Here is a 21561-nt window from a genome sequence, read left to right as displayed (position 1 = left end):
TACTGACACGACACTCCCCACAACCTCTGTAAATACTGACACGACACTCTCCCCACCTCTGTAAATACTGACACGACACTCCCCACAACCTCTGTAAATACTGACACGACACACTCCCAGAGGTCTAAATGAGAGGAAAGTCTCAGGTAGATGTTGGAGCACGTTAAAAGTCAGTACAATATCATGGGCTGAAAGGCTTGCATTCAGCTGCACAGTTCGATGTTCTCTGAAACTTAGTGAGCAAGTGATGTAGACATGGAATGAAATACCCCTCAACCTCAGACAGTGAGTGATGGGGAGACACTGATTGAATTACCCCCAAACCTCAGACAGTGAGTGACGGGGAGACACTGATTGAATTACCCCCGAACATCAGACAGTGAGTGATGGGGAGACACTGATTGAATTACCCCCGAACCTCAGACAGTGAGTGACGGGGAGACACTGATTGAATTACCCCTCAGCCTCAGACAGTGAGTGACGGGGAGACACTGATTGAATTACCCCCGAACCTCAGACAGTGAGTGACGGGGAGACACTGATTGAATTACCCCCAAACCTCAGACAGTGAGTGATGGGGAGACACTGATTGAATTACCCTCGAACCTCAGACAGTGAGTGACGGGGAGACACTGACTGAATTACCCTCGAACCTCAGACAGTGAGTGACGGGGAGACACTGATTGAATTACCCCTCAGCCTCAGACAGTGAGTGATGGGGAGACACTGATTGAATTACCCCCGAACCTCAAACAGTGAGTGACAGGTAAACACTGACTGAATTACCCCCGAACCTCAGTGAGTGACGGGGAGACACTGATTGAATTACCCCTCAGCCTCAGACAGTGAGTGACGGGGAGACACTGATTGAATTACCCCCGAACCTCAGACAGTGAGTGATGGGGAGACACTGATTGAATTACCCCCGAACCTCAGACAGTGAGTGATGGGGAGACACTGATTGAATTACCCTCGAACCTCAGACAGTGAGTGATGGGGAGACACTGATTGAATTACCCCCGAACCTCAGACAGTGAGTGATGGGGAGACACTGATTGAATTACCCCCGAACCTCAGACAGTGAGTGATGGGGAGACACTGATTGAATTACCCCCGAACCTCAGACAGTGAGTGACGGGTAGACACTGATTGAATTACCCCCGAACCTCAGACAGTGAGTGATGGGGAGACACTGATTGAATTACCCCCGAACCTCAGACAGTGAGTGATGGGAAGACACTGATTGAATTACCCTCGAACCTCAGACAGTGAGTGACGGGGAGACACTGACTGAATTACCCTCGAACCTCAGACAGTGAGTGACGGGGAGACACTGATTGAATTACTCCCGAACCTCAGACAGTGAGTGATGGGGAGACACTGATTGAATTACCCCTGAACCTCAGACAGTGAGTGACAGGGAGACACTGATTGAATTACCCCTCAGCCTCAGACACTGAGTGATGGGGAGACACTGATTGAATTACCCCTGAACCTCAGTGAGTGACAGGGAGACACTGATTGAATTACCCCTCAGCCTCAGACAGTGAGTGATGGGGAGACACTGATTGAATTACCCCCGAACCTCAAACAGTGAGTGACGGGGAGACACTGATTAAATTACCCCCGAACCTCAGACAGTGAGTGACAGGTAGACACTGACTGAATTAACCCCGAACCTCAGTGAGTGATGGGGAGACACTGATTGAATTACCCCCGAACCTCAGACAGTGAGTGACGGGGAGACACTGATTGAATTACCCCCGAACCTCAGACAGTGAGTAACGGGGAGACACTGTTTGAATTACCCCCGAACCTCAGACTGTGAGTGACGGGGAGACACTGATTGAATTACTCCCGAACCTCAGACAGTGAGTGATGGGGAGACACTGATTGAATTACCCCTGAACCTCAGTGAGTGACAGGGAGACACTGATTGAATTACCCCTCAGCCTCAGACAGTGAGTGACGGGGAGACACTGATTGAATTACCCCTCAGCCTCAGACAGTGAGTGACGGGGAGACACTGATTGAATTACCCCCGAACCTCAGACAGTGAGTAACGGGGAGACACTGTTTGAATTACCCCCGAACCTCAGACAGTGAGTGACGGGGAGACACTGATTGAATTACTCCCGAACCTCAGACAGTGAGTGATGGGAAGACACTGATTGAATTACCCTCGAACCTCAGACAGTGAGTGATGGGGAGACACTGACTGAATTACCCCTGAACCTCAGACAGTGAGTGACAGGGAGACACTGATTGAATTACCCCTCAGCCTCAGACAGTGAGTGATGGGGAGACACTGATTGAATTACCCCCGAACCTCAGACAGTGAGTGACAGGTAGACACTGACTGAATTAACCCCGAACCTCAGTGAGTGATGGGGAGACACTGATTGAATTACCCTCGAACCTCAGACAGTGAGTGATGGGGAGACACTGATTGAATTACCCCTGAACCTCAGTGAGTGACAGGGAGACACTGATTGAATTACTCCCGAACCTCAGTGAGTGACGGGGAGACACTGATTGAATTACCCCTCAGCCTCAGACAGTGAGTGACGGGGAGACACTGATTGAATTACCCCCGAACCTCAGACAGTGAGTGATGGGGAGACACTGATTGAATTACCCCCGAACCTCAGACAGTGAGTGATGGGGAGACACTGATTGTATTACCCTCGAACCTCAGACAGTGAGTGACGGGGAGACACTGATTGAATTACCCTCGAACCTCAGACAGTGAGTGATGGGGAGACACTGATTGAATTACCCCCGAACCTCAGACAGTGAGTGACGGGGAGACACTGATTGAATTACCCCCGAACCTCAGACAGTGAGTAACGGGGAGACACTGATTGAATTACCCCTCAGCCTCAGACAGTGAGTGACGGGGAGACACTGATTGAATTACCCCCGAACCTCAGACAGTGAGTGATGGGGAGACACTGATTGAATTACCCCCGAACCTCAGACAGTGAGTGATGGGGAGACACTGATTGAATTACCCTCGAACCTCAGACAGTGAGTGACGGGGAGACACTGATTGAATTACCCTCGAACCTCAGACAGTGAGTGACGGGGAGACACTGATTGAATTACTCCCGAACCTCAGACAGTGAGTGATGGGGAGACACTGATTGAATTACCCCTGAACCTCAGTGAGTGACAGGGAGACACTGATTGAATTACCCCTCAGCCTCAGACAGTGAGTGATGGGGAGACACTGATTGAATTACCCCTGAACCTCAGTGAGTGACAGGGAGACACTGATTGAATTACCCCTCAGCCTCAGACAGTGAGTGATGGGGAGACACTGATTGAATTACCCCCGAACCTCAAACAGTGAGTGACAGGTAGACACTGACTGAATTACCCCCGAACCTCAGTGAGTGACGGGGAGACACTGATTGAATTACCCCTCAGCCTCAGACAGTGAGTGACGGGGAGACACTGATTGAATTACCCCTCAGCCTCAGACAGTGAGTGACGGGGAGACACTGATTGAATTACCCCCGAACCTCAGACAGTGAGTGATGGGGAGACACTGATTGAATTACCCCCGAACCTCAGACAGTGAGTGATGGGGAGACACTGATTGAATTACCCCCGAACCTCAGACAGTGAGTGACGGGGAGACACTGACTGAATTACCCCTCAGCCTCAGACAGTGAGTGATGGGGAGACACTGATTGAATTACCCCCGAATCTCAGACAGTGAGTGACGTGGAGACACTGATTGAATTAACCCCGAACCTCAGTGAGTCACGGGGAGACACTGATTGAATTACCCCTCAGCCTCAGACAGTGAGTGTCAGGGAGACACTGATTGAATTACCCCCGAACCTCAGTCAGTGACGGGGAGACACTGATTGAATTACCCCCGAACCTCAGACAGTGAGTGACGGGGAGACACTGATTGAATTATCCCCGACCCTCAGTGAGTGACGGGGAGACACTGATTGAATTACCCCTCAGCCTCAGACAGTGAGTGACGGGGAGACACTGATTGAATTACCCCCGAACCTCAGACAGTGAGTGATGGGGAGACACTGATTGAATTACCCCCGAACCTCAGTGAGTGACAGGGAGACACTGATTGAATTACCCCTCAGCCTCAGACAGTGAGTGACGGGGAGACACTGATTGAATTACCCCCGAACCTCAGACAGTGAGTGACGGGGAGACACTGATTGAATTACCCCCGAACCTCAGACAGTGAGTGATGGGGAGACACTGATTGAATTACCCCTCAGCCTCAGACAGTGAGTGACAGGGGGACACTGATTGAATTACCCCCGAACATCAGACAGTGAGTGACAGGGAGACACTGATTGAATTACCCCCGAACCTCAGACAGTGAGTGACAGAGAGAAACCCAACCTGTAATCCCTTACACAAGCTGGGAACTGTAGCCCTCACTGAGGTTTCTAGCACACAGACTGACCTGAATCTCCTCTAGAAATAGGTTGGTTTCTATGAAAGTGTTGTTCATGAAACCACTGGGCTTGCGGCAGTTCTGCAGAAACTTGGCTGGGTTCGGCCGTATTTTCGGATTGGCTCCAACAAGCTCACAGTAATGTGGGACGAGCTGCTTGGGAATCTGCAAAGATAGAAGTGAGAATCGTTGGGACTTGCTGATCACCAGCCCCAAACGTGACAAACCTCCAACTGATTCAGCAAAACATCCTGTGCCAAACCTCCCGTCTTTCAGTACACAGACACTTGTGAGTCCTTGGAATCTTTCCTCCTGATCCTCAGAGGACCCACAACCTGAACCTTTCAGCCAGTTAGTAAACAGCACAATCTCAGCTGATGATGAGGTGGTGTACAGGAGTGAAATATGCTCAGTGGCCACTTGATTAGATGGAGGAGAGGAACCCGTCCAGTGTGGTGGCCTGATGCTGTAGCCCATCCCCTTCAAAATGATCTTCTGCATACACTGTTGTTTGAGTTACTGTCGCCTTCTAGTCAGCTTTTACCAGTCCGACTATCCTCCTCAGACCTCTCTCATTAACAAGGCGTTTTTTCCTACTTAACTGCCACTCACTGGATGCTTTTCTCTCGAGACTGTTGTGCATGATCTCCCAGGAGATCAGCAGTTTCCTAGATAGCACCCCATCTGACCAATAATCATTCCACAGTCAAAGTCACTTCGATCACATCTCTCCCCCATTCTGATGTTTGGTGTGAACAAGAACTGAACCCCTTGACCACGTCTGCATGCTTTTATGCATTGAGTTGCTGCCACGCGATTGGCTGATTAGATATTTGCATTAACGAGCAGCTGTACCGAATAAAGTGACCACCGAGTGTAGATCAGTTCGTTAAATGGCGTCTCAACAACTTAGCACTGAACCAGCAAGATCGAGGAAGGGCAAGTCAGGAGAACAGACATCAGTCCTCATCGAGGAGTTGGCAGTAAGAAGGTTGAGCAGTTTCAAATTCCTGGGCGTCAACACCCCTGATGATCTCTTGTGTGCCCAAATCACTAATGCAATCACGAAGAAGGCACACCAGAGGCTGTACTTTGTTAGGAGCTTGAAGACATTAGGGTCTTTACTAAAGACCTGTACAAATCTCTATCGATGTACCATGCAGAGCAATCTGACTGGTTGTGTCTGGTATGGAGGGGCCAATACACACGACTGGAGAAAGCTGCAGAGGGTTGTAAATTCAGCCAGCTCTATCAAGGCACTACCATCCCTACCATTGAGGACACCCTCAAAAGGCGATGCCTCAGAAAGGTAGCATCCATCATACAGGACCCCCATCACCCAGGACACGCCCATTTCTCACCAGAGAGTAGGTACAGGAGCCTGAAGATATACATTCAATGATTCAGGAATAGCTTCTTCCATCCACCATCTGATTTCTGAATGGATGTTGAACCCATGAACATTACCTCACTACTTTTGCTCTTTATTTTCCCCACCATTTTTTTTGTAACTTATAAGTATTGCACGACACTGCTGCCACAAAACAGATTCCACGACATACGTCAGTGATAATAAACCTGATTCATATTCTGATTCCCATTGTGACAGAACTTTGAGAGAATCGGATCTGAGGCTTGAAACTAAAGTGCTGTCAAGTGTGTTCTGGTAAAGGAAGATTTAGAAAGAGAAAAGGTCAAGGCAATAGACAGGGTGGCAAAATGGGCCACGATAACCAGAGCTGGACATTTTTGACAACAAAATGTAGTGATTTAAGAAAAGGAAATTAAGTACAAACGTTTGTACATTAGTCTTTGAATAGCAGTGCCACCCAATTTTTATTTAGAGATACAGCACAGTAACAGGCCCTTTCAGACCAACAAGTCCACATCGAGAAGTGACCAACTAACCTACTAACACGCATGTTTTTGGAATTTGGGAGGAAAGCCACACAATCACAGGGTAAACGTACAAGTTGTTAAGAACAAACAGAAAATGCTGAGGGGTCAGGTTGGAGGCTATCCAAACAGAAAATGAAGCGCTCATTGTGGCTGTAGACTTACATATCCAAATGGGAATGGGAAAGGGAAGTGCAATTGAAATGGGGACCACCACAGGATCCTGCTTTTCCAGGCAGGATTTTAATCTGTGGATTGCTACCTGTGCCACGTGTTAGAAATGTAGAAAACCTACAGCACAACACAGGCCCTTTGGCCCACAAAGTTGTGCCAAACGTGTCCCTACCTTAGAAATTACCGAGGGTTACCCATAGCCCTCTATTTTTCTAAGCTCCATGTACCTATTTAAAAGTCTCTTAAAAGACCCTATCGTTTCCGCCTCCACCACCGTTGCCAGCAGCCTATTCCAAGCACTCACCACTCTCTGAGTAAAAGTCTGACTCGACATCTCCTCTGTACCTACTTCCAAGCACCTTAAACCTGTGCCCTCTTGTGGCAGCCATTTCAGCCCTGCGAGAAAGCCTCTGACTATCCACACGATCAATGCCTCTCATCTTATACACCTCTATCAGGTCACCTCTCATCCTCCATCACTCTAAGGAGAAAAGGCTGAGTTCACTCAACCTGTTTTCATGAGGCATGCTTCCCCAATCCAGGCAACATCCTTGTAAATCTCCTCTGCACCCTTTCTATGGTTTCCACATCCTTCCTGTAGTGAGGCGACCAGAACTGAGCACAGTACTCCAAGTGGGGTCTGACCAGGGTCCTATACAGCTGCAACATTACCTCTCGGCTCCTAAATTCAATTCCACGATTGATGAAGGCCAATACACCATACGCCTTTTTAACCACAGTGTCAACCTGCGCAGCTAATCTGAGCGTCCCATGGACTCGGACCACAAGATCCTCCACATTGCCAAGTCTTACCATTAATACTATATTTTGCCATCATATTTGACCTACCAAAATGAACCACTTCACACTTATCTGGGTTGAACTCCATCTGCCACTTCTCAGCCCAGTCAGTCAGAACAGTTACGAATACTACATGCAAGAGAAACACAGCAAGTCAGGCAACATCTATGGAGAGGAATAAACAGTCGACATTTCTGGCCGAGACCCTTCTTCAGGACTGGAAAGGAAGAGGGAAGAAGCCAGAATAAGAAGATGGAGAAGGGGAAGGCAAAGGAGTACAAACTGGCAGGTGATAGACAAGACCAGGTGAGGGGCAAGATGGGAGGTGATAGGTGGAAAGGGTAAAGGGTTGAAGGAGGATGCTAACAAACAGCAGAGGGAATTGACTCGGTTTGCTGTGCTGCAATAGTGTTACACTAACCACTACGAGTTCTGGAAAAGCTGCTGGTCTAGCACCGAAACTCCGAGGGTGTTGTATTATTGGAGATTTAGTGTATAAGCTGAGTTACAAAATTCAGGGGCGGACATTTAAAAACAAACTGTGTGGAAGTCTCCTCCAGAGAGCATTGGATCTTTGTAGTTCTCTGCCTCTGAGGGTGGTGAAGACTAGATAATTAAATTTATTTATGATGGAGGTCGACAGTTATCAGATTCAGGTTTATAATCTGTGGTTTTGTAGCAGCAGTACAGTGCAATACATAGATGTTACTAAAAGTTACATTGAGAAATACAGTGGATTGGGCCATCGGTTAATCAGGGTGGCCACTTATTTGTTAAAACTCTTAAAGAAATAAGACTCTCATCCTCCGTCACTCCAAGGAGCAAAAGGCCGAGTTCAATCAACCTATTCTCATAAGGCACGTTCTCCAATCCAGGCAACATCCTTGTGAATCCTCTCTGCACTTTTTCTGTAGTATCCACATCCTTCCTGTAGTGAGTTGACCAGAACTGAACACAGTACTCCAATTGGGGTCTGACTAGGGTCCTATATAGCCGCAACATTACCTCATGGCTTTTGAACTCAGTCACATGGTTGATGAAGGCCAACACACCATACACCTTCTCAAACACACTGCCAACCTGAGCAAACATGAGGAAATCTGCAGATGCTCGAAATGCAAACAACACACACAAAATACTGGTGGAACACAGCAGGCCAGACAGGAGAAGCACTGTCGACGTTTCGGTCCTGACGAAGGGTCTCGGCCCAAAACATCAAGACGTGCTTCTCCTTATAGATGCTGTCTGGCCTGCTGTGTTCCACCAGCATTTTGTGTGTGTTGCCAACCTGAGCAGCAGCTTTGAGTGTCCTATGGACACAGACCCCAAGATCTCTTGATCCTCCACACTGCCAAGAGTCTTACCATTAATATTATATTGTGTCTTCAAATTTGACCTACCGAAATGAACCACCTCACACTTCTCTGGTTTGAAGTCCATCTGCCACTTCTCAGCCCAGTTCTGCATCCTACCGATGTCCCACTGTCACTTCTGACAACCCTCCAGACGATCCACAACACCCTCAACTTTTGTGTCATTAGCAAACTTACTAACCCGTCCTTCCACTTCCTCATCCAGGTCATTTATAAAAATCAGAAAGAGGAGGGGTCCCAGAACAGATCCCTGTGGAACACCACTGGTCACCGTCCTACATGCAGAACACAAACCACTTACAACCACCCTTTGCCTTCTGTGGGCAAGCCAATTCTGGGTCTACAGAGCAAGGTCTCCTTGGATCCCATGCCTCCTTACTTTCTGAATGAGCCTCACATGGGAAACCTTATCAAATGCCTTATTAAAATCCATATACACTACATCCACAGCTCTACCTTCAACAATGTGTTTTGTTACATCCTCAAAGAATTCAATCAGGTTTGTAAAGCATGAACTGCCCTTGACAAAGCCACGCTGACTATCCCTAATCAGATTATGTCTCTCCAAATGTTCATAAATCCTGCCTCTCAAGATCTTCTCCAACAACTTGCCCACCACTGAAGTTAGACCCACTGGTCTATAATTTCCTGGGTTATCTTTACTCCCTTTCTTGAACAAGGGAACAATATTTGCAACCTTCCAATCCTCTGTTACTTCTCCCGTCCCTATTGAAGATGCAAATATCATCGCCAGAGGCTCAGCAATCTCCCCCCTCACTTCCCACAGTAGTCTAAGGTACATCTCATCTGAGCCCATAGGCTTATCTAATTTAAAATTTTTCAAAATCTCCAGCACATCCTTTTTAATGTCTATATGCTCAAGCATTTCAGTCTGCTGTAAGTCATCCCCACAACTGCTAAGATCCTTCTCACTGGTGAATACTGAAGCAAAGTATTAAATTCCTCTGCTGCCTCCTCTGGCTCCATGCACGTTTCCACTCTTGCTCCTGATTGCTCCGATTCTCGCATGGCTCATCCTTTTGCTCTTCACATACTTGTAGAATGCCTTAATCCTATTCTGCTTGCTAAGGCCTCCTCATAGCCCCTTCTCGCTCTCCTAATTTCACTCCTGAGCTCCTTCCTGGCTCCCTTGTAATTTTCTAAAGCAATTTGCCTCTTTTTCATTTTTTAAAAACTATTTCCATGAAACTTTAGCTAATCGGGATAGCACTTAAATGGGTCAAAATGTACTGGTCCTGATGTGTCCCACTGTATATAAAAAAAAAGTAATGCAAAAGAGAGCAAAATAGTAAGGTCGTGTTCATGGACCATTCAGAAATCTGATTGCAGAGGAAACACCACACTTCGTCTCGCTAAACTGACTACATCATTTAACAATCAGTCTAGGTTCAAAAAAACTTATATGAACCTCTGGGGTATTGCCTTCTATTTGGAGTCGGGTGTTCCATTCAATGAGATGAGATTGGAGGTGTGGGCTGTAGAGGTACCTTGCCTGATGAAACAGACGCACAAAGTCATGTTATTGACAGAGCTTGCTCTTCTCAAGAGAGATCTGTTCATGTGCACTAACAACTTTCAGAGGACCTTAGAAGAATTGTAGAGATGCATGAAGCTAGAAAAGGCTACAAAAGCACTTTTAAAGACCTGAGTGTTCAGCAGTCCACAGTAAGAAAAATTGTCTACAAATGGAGGAAACTCAGTACTGTTACTACTCTCCCTAGGAGTGAGCATCCTGCAAAGATCACACCAAGAGCACAACGTGCAATGCTGAAGGAGGTGAAAAAGAACCCAAAGGTAACAGGAAAAGACCTGCAAAAAATTTGTAGAACTTGCTAAAGTCTCTGTTCAATGTGTCTGCTATAAGAAAAATACTGAACAAGAATGGTGTTCATGGAAGGACACCACGGAGGAAACCACTGCTCTCCAAAAAAAAATATTGCTGCATGCTTCAAGTTTGTAAAAGGCCACCTGGATGTTCTACAATGCTTCTGGGATTGAGATGCTGTGGCATGACCTGAAAAGGGCTGTTCATTCAAGGTATTCCAGAACTTAAAGTTTTTTTTTTAAATGGAGGAATGGTCTAAAATTCTTCCTGGCCATTATGCAAGTCTGATCAGCAACTACAGGAAACATTTGGTGGATGTTATTGCTGCTAAAGGAGGTTCCACCAATTATTAAATACAAGGGTTTATATACTTTTTCCAACCTGGACTGTAAATGATTAAACAATTAAACAATGTGTTCAATAAAGACATGAGAAGTACAATTGTTTGTATGTTAATAGTTCAGGCAGATTGTGACTTAGATGAAGATCAGACCACATTTTATGAGTAATTAATGCAGACAAACAGGTAATTGCAAAGTGTTCACAAACTTTTCCTTGCAACTGTACATGTAGTTTGAACTTTGAGCATGACCCAAGGGAAGAGGAAGACTTCCAGTACTGCAGGGTCTTCCCCCTTAATGCAAGGGAACCAGCCTTTGCACTTTAAGATATAGGAGAAGAGTTAGGCCATTTGGCTGTGTTCATTAGAGCAGGTGTTGCTGAATAATCGTGTAAAATCATTGTATTAAATTATTCTGTCTCAAATACAAACACATTGTGAAGTTACCTTTGTCCATCCTGGTGATGATATGTACCTATGGTGGGGTAGTTATGGGCTGCTGGTTTGTATTAAGGAGCAGGTTGGGTTTATTTGAAAATGACTGAATATTTTAAAATTCATACTGAGGAGAAACAAGGACTGACCTTTCCGAGGGAGCGGAGGGAGGACAGTCTTGGCAGTGGTCCGTTGAAAATCTCCCAGATCAGGCAGCCCAGACGCCACGTATCGGCTGACCTGGAACAAGAGCAGGAGTCAGAGTTACACTACCTGATCTCGAAACACAACCCACTCAGTATCAAAGGACACGCGGCCACAGCATACAGAGCTGCTCCGGAAGGGCAGGGAAACTTTTCTTTTAAACTTCCCTTGGACTCCATGAGTTGTCAACCACTCTCTGGCCCCAACGTCAAATACCGTCAGCTGACCCAACACTAGTAACTAAAGACTCGGCCAACTGAGGGAATGCCCAGCAAAATAATACGGAGTATCTGAACAAGACATTCCCAGGGACAGGGCATAGAAACAGAGTGAACCCTCCACACCATCCATCACCCACTCCCGGGGTCAGACACAGAGTGAAGCTCCCTCCACACCATCCATCACACACTCCCAAGATCAGACACAGAGTGAAGCTCCCTATATCATCCCATCACACACTCCCGGAGTCAGACACAGAGTGAAGCTCCCTCCACACCGTCCTATCACACACTCCCAGGGTCAGACACAGAGTGAAGCTCCCTCCACACCGTCCCATCACACACTCCCAGGGTCAGACCCTCCACACCGTCCCATCACACACTCCCGGGGTCCAACACAGAGTGAAGCTCCCTCCACACCATCCATCACCCACTCCCGGGGTCAGACACAGAGTGAAGCTCCCTCCACACCGTCCCATCACACACTCCCGGGGTCAGACACAGAGTGAAGCTCGTTCTACATCATCTGATCACACATCAGCTGGAATCTTCCTTTTGTCAACATCACCTTTCCCTGCCATCAGGAAGCTGCCATGCAGCACCCCCCGCAGCATCAGGAGCTTCTGTGTACAAACCCCCGCAGCACCAGGAGGATGAGGCCTTTGCACGTGATTTACCATTTCTCCCCTCTGCCGGCACTCGTGTCTGTCTTCTCTGGTGGGTCGTACTTGTCGAGATCCGGGAAGCCCTTTGGCGTTGGAGGTGTGTCCCCCTGCGCCGGGTACATGTAGTCAAGGCCACCCAGCTTCCACTCGCCCGCACGGTCCACAAACACGGCCGCCATGCACACGTTGTTGTGGATCAGGTTGCAATCGTTCACGAGGAAAGACAAGGCTTTCTGAAAGACAGAAGACACTACATCCAGCACCAATTACGCTAGGACTAACAAGGATAGGACATGGACGTTATAGAAACGTGTTGGATTAGAGGGTAAAATTGTTATTTCAAAGTTCAAAATAAATTTATTATCAAAGTACATACACATCACCATATACAACCCCGAGATTCAACTTCTTGTGGGCAGTAAATACACAACAGAATCACTGAAAGACCGTACTCAATACAACAGACAACCAGTGTGTAAACACCAACAAACTGCAAACACAAAGAGAGAGAAAGAAAACCCAAAATAATCATTGTAAATAAATAAGAAGTCAATACTGAGAACATGATTTGTAGAGACCTTGAAAGTGAGTCTGCAGGTCGTGGAGACAGTTCAGTGTTGTGGTGAGTGAAGTTATTCACACTGGTTCAGGAGCCTGACGGGTGAGGAAAATTAACTGTTCCTTGTTATTTTTTCTTGCATTTTAACTTTCCTCTGCTTATAATAATTATATAGAACCACCAATATGGGTGTAATTATTCAATCAATTCAGATTTAGATCGATTTATCACGTTTACATGTTAGCATACAGTGAAACGTGTCATTTGTATTGATAACCAACACAACCTCAGCACGTTGGGGCAGCCTGTAAATGATGCCTCACATTCCAACACAGCAGGCACATGATGCGTGGCAGAACAAGACTGCAGACAACAAACAACAAAATAACAGCAAACAAGCCTCATTACTCCCTCACACACGGATGGGCCCCCAGGGTCCAGCTTCTGGCCATCAGGCTTCGACTCCTGAACTCCAGGTTCGAAGCCTGAGCTCACCGACCAACCGACCCTCGTGCCTCTTACCCCACCGACCAGGGACAGCCCAATATCCACAGACGTCCTTTGTCACCCTCAAGGGCAGATCGGAGGTCTGAGCTCTAACTCGCCCACATCATTGTCCCTAAACCCTACCCTGTCCCCATGAACCATCCCCACGAACTTCAAAAGAAACTAGTCTGAGCCACAATCTCCATGGATACGGCAGCCTAGCACCATCCTGACCGGTTGCTCTGGTAGCTGCTTTCCTAGTTCTCCGGCAGTATTTTAGTTTTTCTGTAGCAGGTTATTAAATGTTATCACTGGAATGCTGCCTTCACCTGCATCTCCTCCATTTCACCCCATCTTCCCTATGCCCTAATAGGAATACGTACAACACGCTGGAGGAACTCAGCAGGTCAGACAGCATCAGTGGAAACGACAGTTAACGTTTCGGGCCGAGACCCTTCGTAGGACTGAAGAGGGAGGGGGCAGGGGCCCTATAAAGAAGGTGGGGGAAGGGTGGAAGGTCCCAGTTGAAAAACCAATAAGAGGAAAGAGCAAGGGGTGGGGGAGGGGAAGCAGGGAGGGGATAAGCAGGAGAGGTGAAGAAGGAATGTAAGGGGAAAGCACTATGGGTAGAAGAAGGCAGAATCATGAGAGAGGTGATAGGCAGCTGGAGGAGGAGGAGGAGGCAGAGTGAAAGTGGGATGGGGGAAGGGAGAGGGAGGGAATTACCAGATGTTGGAGAATTCGATGTTCATGCCACGGGGCTGGAGACTACCCAGACGGTATATGAGATGTTGCTCCTCCAACCTGAGTTTGGCCTCATCATGGCAGTAGAAGAGGACATGTATGGACATATCCGAATGGGAATGTGAAGCAGAGTTGAAGTGGGTGGCAACCGGGAGATCCTGTTTGTTGTGTGGGATGGAGCGGAGGTGCTCGACGAGGCGATCCCCCAATCTGCGTCGGGTCTCACCAATGTAGAGAAGGCCACACCGAGTGCACCGGATGCAATAGATGACCCCAACAGACTCACAAGTGAAGTGTTGTCTCACCTGGAAGGACTGTTTAGGGCCCTGAATATTGGTAAGAGAGGAGGTGTAGGGACAGGTGTAGCACTTACGCTTGCAGGGATAAGTGCCAGTTGGGAGATCTGTGGGCCGGGACGTGTGGACCAGGGAGTCGCGGAGGGAACGATCCCTGCGGAAAGCGGAGAGGGGTAGAGGGGGAAAGATGAGCTTAGTGGTGAGGTCCTGTTGAAGGGGGCGGACCTAACCCTAATAGGAATGGAGTCCCCCCGCTTCTTCAACTCCATACTCTGCTCCCCTTACCTCTTCTCCTCATCTGCCTATCAACATCCCTGCCTTTCTCCAATCGTCCACGGTCATGTCCTATCAGACTCTCCTTCGTCAGCCCTTTCCCCTTTTCCACCTATCACCTCCCAGCTTCTTCCTTCACTGCCCCCCCCGCTCACTCACTTTTACCCTCACCTATCACCTGCCAGTTTGTCCTGCTCCCCTTCCTTTCCAGTCCTGATGAAGGGCCTCGGCCTGAAAAGTCGACTGTTTATTCCTCTCCATAGCTGCTGCCTGGCCTGCTGAGTGCCTCCAGCTTTTTGTGCGTGTTTCACTGAGCTGCTACTATCTTTTTGTCTGTGCTAGTTTTTTGTTGCAATTGTTCTTCCCATCCTTCGTTTGTTTTCTGTTCTCAGGCTGCTGGGTGGTGCAGTTCACTGGGCCAGAAGGTCCTGTTCTTGTTGTGTGCACAATAAAACAGCTCAAGGCAGCAGGAATTGTACCCCATTGGGTCAGAAGGGCCTGTTCTTTGTATACACAATAAAACAGATTGAGGCAGCAGGATGTATACACCATTTGGTCAGAAGGGCCTGTTCTTTGTATACACAATAAAATAGCTCGAGGCAGCAGGATTTATACCTCATTGGGTTAGAACGGCCCGTTCTTTGTGCATACAATAAAACAGCTCAAGGCAGGATTTATACCACATTCTTGACATCCTCATCCTCTGGATCGTAAAAAGAACAAGATGCTGTTGAGGCCTAATTTGGAGAATTGTGTGCAGTTCTGATCAGCTATCTACAGGAAAGGTGTAAATAAGATTGAAAGAGTACAGGGAAAATTGACAAGGATTTTGCCAGGATTTGACCCGAGTTTTAGGGAAAGGTTGAATCGGTTAGGACTTTATTCCCTGGAGTGTCGGAGAATGAGGGGAGGTGTACAAAATTCTGAGGTGTATAGATGGGGTGAATGCAATCAGGCTTTTTCCACTGGGGTTGGGTGTGATTCCAACCAGATGTCATGGGTTAAGAGTGAAAGGTGAAATGTTTAAGGGAAACAGGAGGGGGATCTTCTTCACTCAGAGTGTAGAATGAGCTGAGCGCAAGCGGAAGATGCTGGTTCAATTAAAAGACTGAGAGAAAATTTGGATAGATACATGGATGAGAGGGGTACGTGGGGGTATGACCTGGGTGCAGATTAATGGGAGAAGGCCGAATTAACAGTTTGGAACAAAGTAGATGGGTTGAAGGGCCTGTTTCTGTGTGGCGGTGCTCTATGACGCTGTCAGCTCTGGCTCTTCCTCCACAGATACTGCCTGACGTGCTGAGAATCTCCACAACCGTCACTCCTCCCACAGCACCAAGCGTGGCACACGTCCACTTTGAACCCTCACCCCTCCTTCAAACTGCTCACCCAAACCCACTGCCAGCATTAAAATGTGCCAGGTAGTTCTGCTGCTGCCCTGCCCGAACAAGCTGGGTGCGATCACGCGCTCTGGTGCCGCCTGCAAGTGTGGAGTTATTTGCTTTGAGATAGAGCGCAGAACAGGCCCTTCCAGCTGAACAAGCTGCACTGCCCAGCAACAAAATGATTTAACCCTTACCTAGTCACAGGACAACTTACAGTGACCGAGTAACTGGTACATCTCCGGACCCGTGGGAGGAAACCCGTGCGCATATAGGGAGAACGTACATACTCTCTCGCAGAGGACACTGGAGATGTACTCTGAGCAGTAACAGTGCTGCACTAACCACTACTGGACTCTGTCTTCCGGCTGCTGGGTGCTGCTGTTTGCCCCCACCACACCTGGGGGTGGCACAGTAGCACAGCGGTTAGCACCATCACTTTACAGAGCTAATGATCAGCGATCTACTTCCCTGAATCTTGAGGCTATGTCCCCTTGTTCTAGTCTCACCTACCAATGGAAACAACTGTCTTGCCTCTATCTTATCTACCCCTTTCATAATCTTATGTTTCTATAAGATCTCCTCTCATTCTTCTGAATTCCAGTGAGTACAGTCCCAGGCGACTCAATCTCTCCTCATAGTCTAACCCCCTCATCTCTGGAGTCAACCTGGCGAACCTTCTCTGCACTGCCTCCAAAGCCAATATATCCTTCCTAAAGTAAAGAGACTAGAACTGCACACAGTACTCCAGGTACTGCCTCACCAGTATCCTGTACAGTTGCAGCATAACCTCTCCGCTCTTAAATTTAATCCCAATTCTAGTAATGAATGCCAACAGTCTATTTGCCTTCTCGATAGCCTGCTGCACCTACAAACCAACCTTTTGTGATTCATGCACAAGCACTCCCAAGTTCCTCTGCACAGCAGCATGCTGCAATTTTTTACCATTTGAATAATGATCTGCTCTTTTATTTTTCCTTCCAAAGTGGATGGCGTCGCATTTACCAACATTGTACTCTATCTGCCAGACCCTTGCCCACTCACTTAACCTATCTATATCTCTCTGCAGACTCTCCGTGTCTTCTGCACAATTTGATTTTCCACTCAATTTAGCATCAGCGAACTTAGATACACTACACTTTTCCAGATCTTTAATGTACATCGTGAACAATTGTGGGTACAGTATCGATCTCCGCGGTACACCGCTCACCACTAATTGCCAACCAGAGTAACACCCATGTATCCCAACTCTCTGCTTTCTATTGGTTAACCAATCCTCTATCCATGCTAATACATCACCCCAACTCTATGCATCTTTAAGTTCAGCAAAGCTAACTCACCTTTGGTCCACACCTGTGGCTCCAGGTAGCTGTTTGCATGCGACAGCGGCCACACCGTGGTACACTGCATTGACAGGTGGGCTAAACCAGGTGAGGGTAGCTGGTGGGCTTCACATCCTGGTGAGATAGGGACTTACCTGTTCTAGAGGGTGAAGTAATTTCCAGCAGACTGGACAGATGAGATCTACAGTGAGATCCAACTGTCAGGAAGGCAGCACTGCAACGCTCCGCATAGAGCAAAGGGCACAATAAGGCATAGAAGACGTCACAGTCATCCACTGTAACCAGGGAAGACCCCAGTTTGCGACAACTACTCCTAGCACTGGACCTGGACTTGGTTGCTGGTCGAGAGAGTGGAACTGCCCCAGTGTAATAGCTTTCCCATGTTAAAAACTCTCCCGGACAGGTCTCCTGACATTGTTGGATAGGACAGACAACCAACAAAATTATCTGCAGTGTCGCCATGAGACCGTATTGTAAGGGATTAATCTTTGTGCTTGTCAAATGTTTCACCACCATGGCCTTGAACGTAACAGAACTGGCTGCAGAAGCTTTGATTGCTACTATGGGGAGTCATGACGAGAAGGTAATACTGCGGGAACAGCCATGGGACCATGGAGGCCGGGGCGGGACTCGTCACGAGTGGTGACAAGTTCAGATTCGCTGTTGTGTATTGATCCACTTACTGCGGTATTTCGTATCAGTGGAAAGGGCAGAGCAGTCGGAGGGAGGGAACTTGGGGATAGGCCTCACCAACTGGCCGGTCGTAAACGGCGCTGCTACAGTGAGAGGGGCCCATGCACGCCTAGATAGTGCTTGTCCTGACGTCCTAATAACAGTTCTGTAGTTCAAAGCAGATAACTGGAGTTTATGTCTTTGTCTCATCGAGATGAATCCGAGAACCTACTATTTTAACAAAACAGTGAAAAAAGAGACCAGGAGGAACTGACATGAAGGAATACATGGGGAGGGCAGCAGTGGAAAAAGATGGGACGAGAATGACTGGATTGGTTTGCTGGGAGCAAGCACAGCTCTAGAGGAGCAAATGGCCTGAACCGGTAGGCTTACCACGATCTGGTGGAGGCCCCAGGAGATCTCTGGCTCGCTCAGCCCCCCCACGGCCTCCTTTGCCTTCAGGTAGGTTCCCAGCGGTGTGACCGGCTCTGTCACCACAAACAGGCATTTCTCGGTCTGTGGAATCAAGGCAGAGATGGTTAGTGAAGCGCAGCCGATCAATCGGACCCAGCGATCAACTATTCTGGATTCTTGTGTTGTACGATGAATCGGAGTTGATTAGAGAGCTTAAAGTAAAAGAACCTTTAGAGGCAAGTGATTGCAATATGATCGAACTTCACTGTGAAATTTAAGGAGAAGCTAACGTCAGATGTATCAGTATTACAGTGGAGTAAAGGGAATTACAGAGGCATGAGAGAGGACTTGGCCAAAATTGGAAAAGAACACTGGTAGGGATGACAGCACAGCAACAATGGCTGGAATCTTTGGAAGGCAAAGGATACATACATCCCAAAGTGTGTATGATGAGAGGCACTGATCGTGTGGATAGTCAGAGGCTTTTTCCCAGAGCTGAAATGGCTAGCACGAGAGGGCACAGTTTTAAGATGCTTGGAAGTAAGTACAAAGGAGATGTCAGGGTAAGTTTTCTTTTTATGCAGAGAGCGGTGAGTGCGTGGAATGGGCTGCTGGCGACTGTGGTGGAGGCAGATACGATAGGGTCTTTTAAGAAACTCCTGAACAGGTACATGGAGCTCAGAAAAATAGAGAGCTATGGGCAACCCTAGGTAACTTCTAAGGTAAGGACATGTTCGGGACAGCTTTGTGGGCCAAAGGGCCTGTATTGTGCTGTAGGGTTTCTATGTTTCTATGCTTCTATGTTTCTAAGTACAGGTGTCCCCCGCTTTACGAATGTTTGCTTTATGCCACTTCGCTTTCACAAAAGATCTACATTAGTAACCTGTTTTCGCATTACAAAGAGGATTTTCGCTTCTACGAAAATGTTTCCCATAAAAATGGTTCGTCGCTTTACGCTATTTCCGCTTAAGAAAGGTTTCATAGGAACGCTCTAACTTTGTAAAGGTGGGGGGACATCTGTATTCTAAATGCAAGATGACACAGCCATGGCTAACAAAGGAATGCAAAGCCAACATAAAAGCCAGAGAGGGGTCATATAATAGAGTAAAAATTATTGGGAAGTTAGAGGATTATAAAGCTTTTAAATACCAACAGAAGACAACTAAAAAAGTCATCAAGATAAAGATGGAATATGAATGTAATATTAAAGAGGGTACCAAAACTTTCTTCAGATATATAGTGTAAAAGAGAGATGAGAGTGGATATCGGACCACTGGAAAACGATGCTGGGAGACAAGAAAATGGTGGACGAACTGAATAAGTATTTTGCTGGTGCAAGACACCAGCAGTATGGTACATGTCCCAGGTGTCAGGGTCTTGAAATGTGTGAAGTTACCACTAAGGAGAAGGTTCTTGGGAAACTGAAAGGTCTGAAGGTAGAGAAAACACCTGGACCAGATGGGTTACGAACAACATGAAGAGATTGTGGAGGCATTAGTAATTATCTTTCAAGGATCACTAGATTCTGGAATATTTTTGGAAAACTGGAAAATTGTATATGTCACTCTACTCTTCAAGAAGGGAGAGAGGCAGAAGAAAGGAAATTAGAACCAGATAGTCCAACCTCAATGGTTGGGAAGATGTTGGAGCTGATTGTTAAGGACCTGGTTTTGGAAGCACATGATAAAATAGGCTGTAGTCACCATGGTTTCCTCAAGGGAAACCGTCTGACAAATCTGTCGGAATTCTTTGAAGAAATAACAAGCAGTATTGACAAAGGAGAATCGATGGATGTTATGCACTTGGATTTTCTGAAGGCCTTTGACAAGGTGCCTTACATGATGCTGCTTAACAATTTACAAGCCCATGGTATTACAGGAAAGATTCTAACAAGGACAAAATAGTGTCTGATTGACAGGAAACAAAGAATGGCAATAAAGGGAGACTTTTCTAGTTGGCTACCAGTAACTACTGGTGATCCACAGGGATTGGTGTTGGGACCAATTCTTTTTATGTTATACGTCAATGATTTGGATGATGGAATTGAAGGCTTTGTTGCAAAGTTTGCAAATGGTATGAAGATAAGTGGAGGGGCAGGTAGTTTTGAGGAAATAGAGAGGTTACAGAAGGACTTAGATTAGGAGAAAAGGCAAAGAAATGGCAGATGGAATGCAATGTTGGGAAGTGCATGAGAAACCATAGTGCACTTTGGTAGAAGAAATGAAAGAGTTGACTATTTTCTAAATGAAGAGAAAATACAAAAAACTGAGGCACAGAGGGATTTAGGAGCCTTTGTGCATGATTCCCTAAAGGTTAACTTGCAGGCTGAGTCTGTGGTGAGGAAGGCAGATGCGATGTTAATATTGATTTCAAGGGGACTGTAAGATAAAAGCAAGGATGTAATGTTGAGACTTTATAAAGTCCTGGTGAGGCCTAACTTGGAGATTTGCAAGCAGCTGTGGGACCCTGATCTTAGAAAGGATGTGCTGAAACTGGTGAAGGTTCAAAAGCAGTTCACAAAAATGATTCCGGGATTACAGAGCATTTGATGGCTCTGGGCCTGTATTCACTAGAATTCGGGAGAATGGAGGGGTGACCTCATTGAAACCTACCGAATGGTGAAAGGCTTGGTAGAGTGGATGTGGAGACAATGTTTCCTATGGTGGGAGAGTCTAAGATCAGAGGGCACAGCCTCAGAATAGAAGGGCGTCCTTTTAGAACAGAGCTGAAGAGGTATTTCTTTAGCCAGAGAGTAGTGAACCTGTGGGTTTCATTACCACAGGCAGCTGTGGAGTCCAAATCTTTATGTATATTTAAGGCAGAGGTTGATACATTCTTGATTATTCGGGGCATGAAGGGATAAGGGGAGAAGCCAGGAGTTTGGTGCTGAGAGAAAAAAATGGATCAGCCATGATGAAATGGCAGAGCAGACTTGATGGGCAAAATGGCTTAATTCTGCTCCCATATCTTATGGTGTTAAGGTAATGCTGAAGTTT

At 47.0% G+C, this 21561-nt stretch overlaps 1 protein-coding gene across 2 annotated transcripts in view; it reads right to left on the bottom strand.

Moving 5' to 3' along the window:
- The window catches only part of scyl1 (SCY1-like, kinase-like 1), a 76972-nt gene that overhangs the window by 44058 nt on the left and 11353 nt on the right, over positions 1-21561 (bottom strand). For both annotated transcript variants that reach the window (XM_073031363.1, XM_073031364.1), the window contains exons 3-6: positions 18545-18667; positions 12409-12629; positions 11459-11549; positions 4454-4609 (exon numbers count right to left, since the gene is read on the bottom strand). In XM_073031363.1, coding sequence (XP_072887464.1) covers positions 4454-4609; positions 11459-11549; positions 12409-12629; positions 18545-18667 — 591 coding nt within the window. The remainder of the gene's footprint in view (positions 1-4453; positions 4610-11458; positions 11550-12408; positions 12630-18544; positions 18668-21561) is intronic.

The sequence above is a fragment of the Hemitrygon akajei genome, chromosome 28 (genome assembly GCF_048418815.1).
Source record: "Hemitrygon akajei chromosome 28, sHemAka1.3, whole genome shotgun sequence".
Taxonomy (NCBI): domain Eukaryota; kingdom Metazoa; phylum Chordata; class Chondrichthyes; order Myliobatiformes; family Dasyatidae; genus Hemitrygon; species Hemitrygon akajei.
Note: the sequence above shows the minus strand (reverse complement) of the source record. Positions and strands in the feature narration are given on the sequence as shown.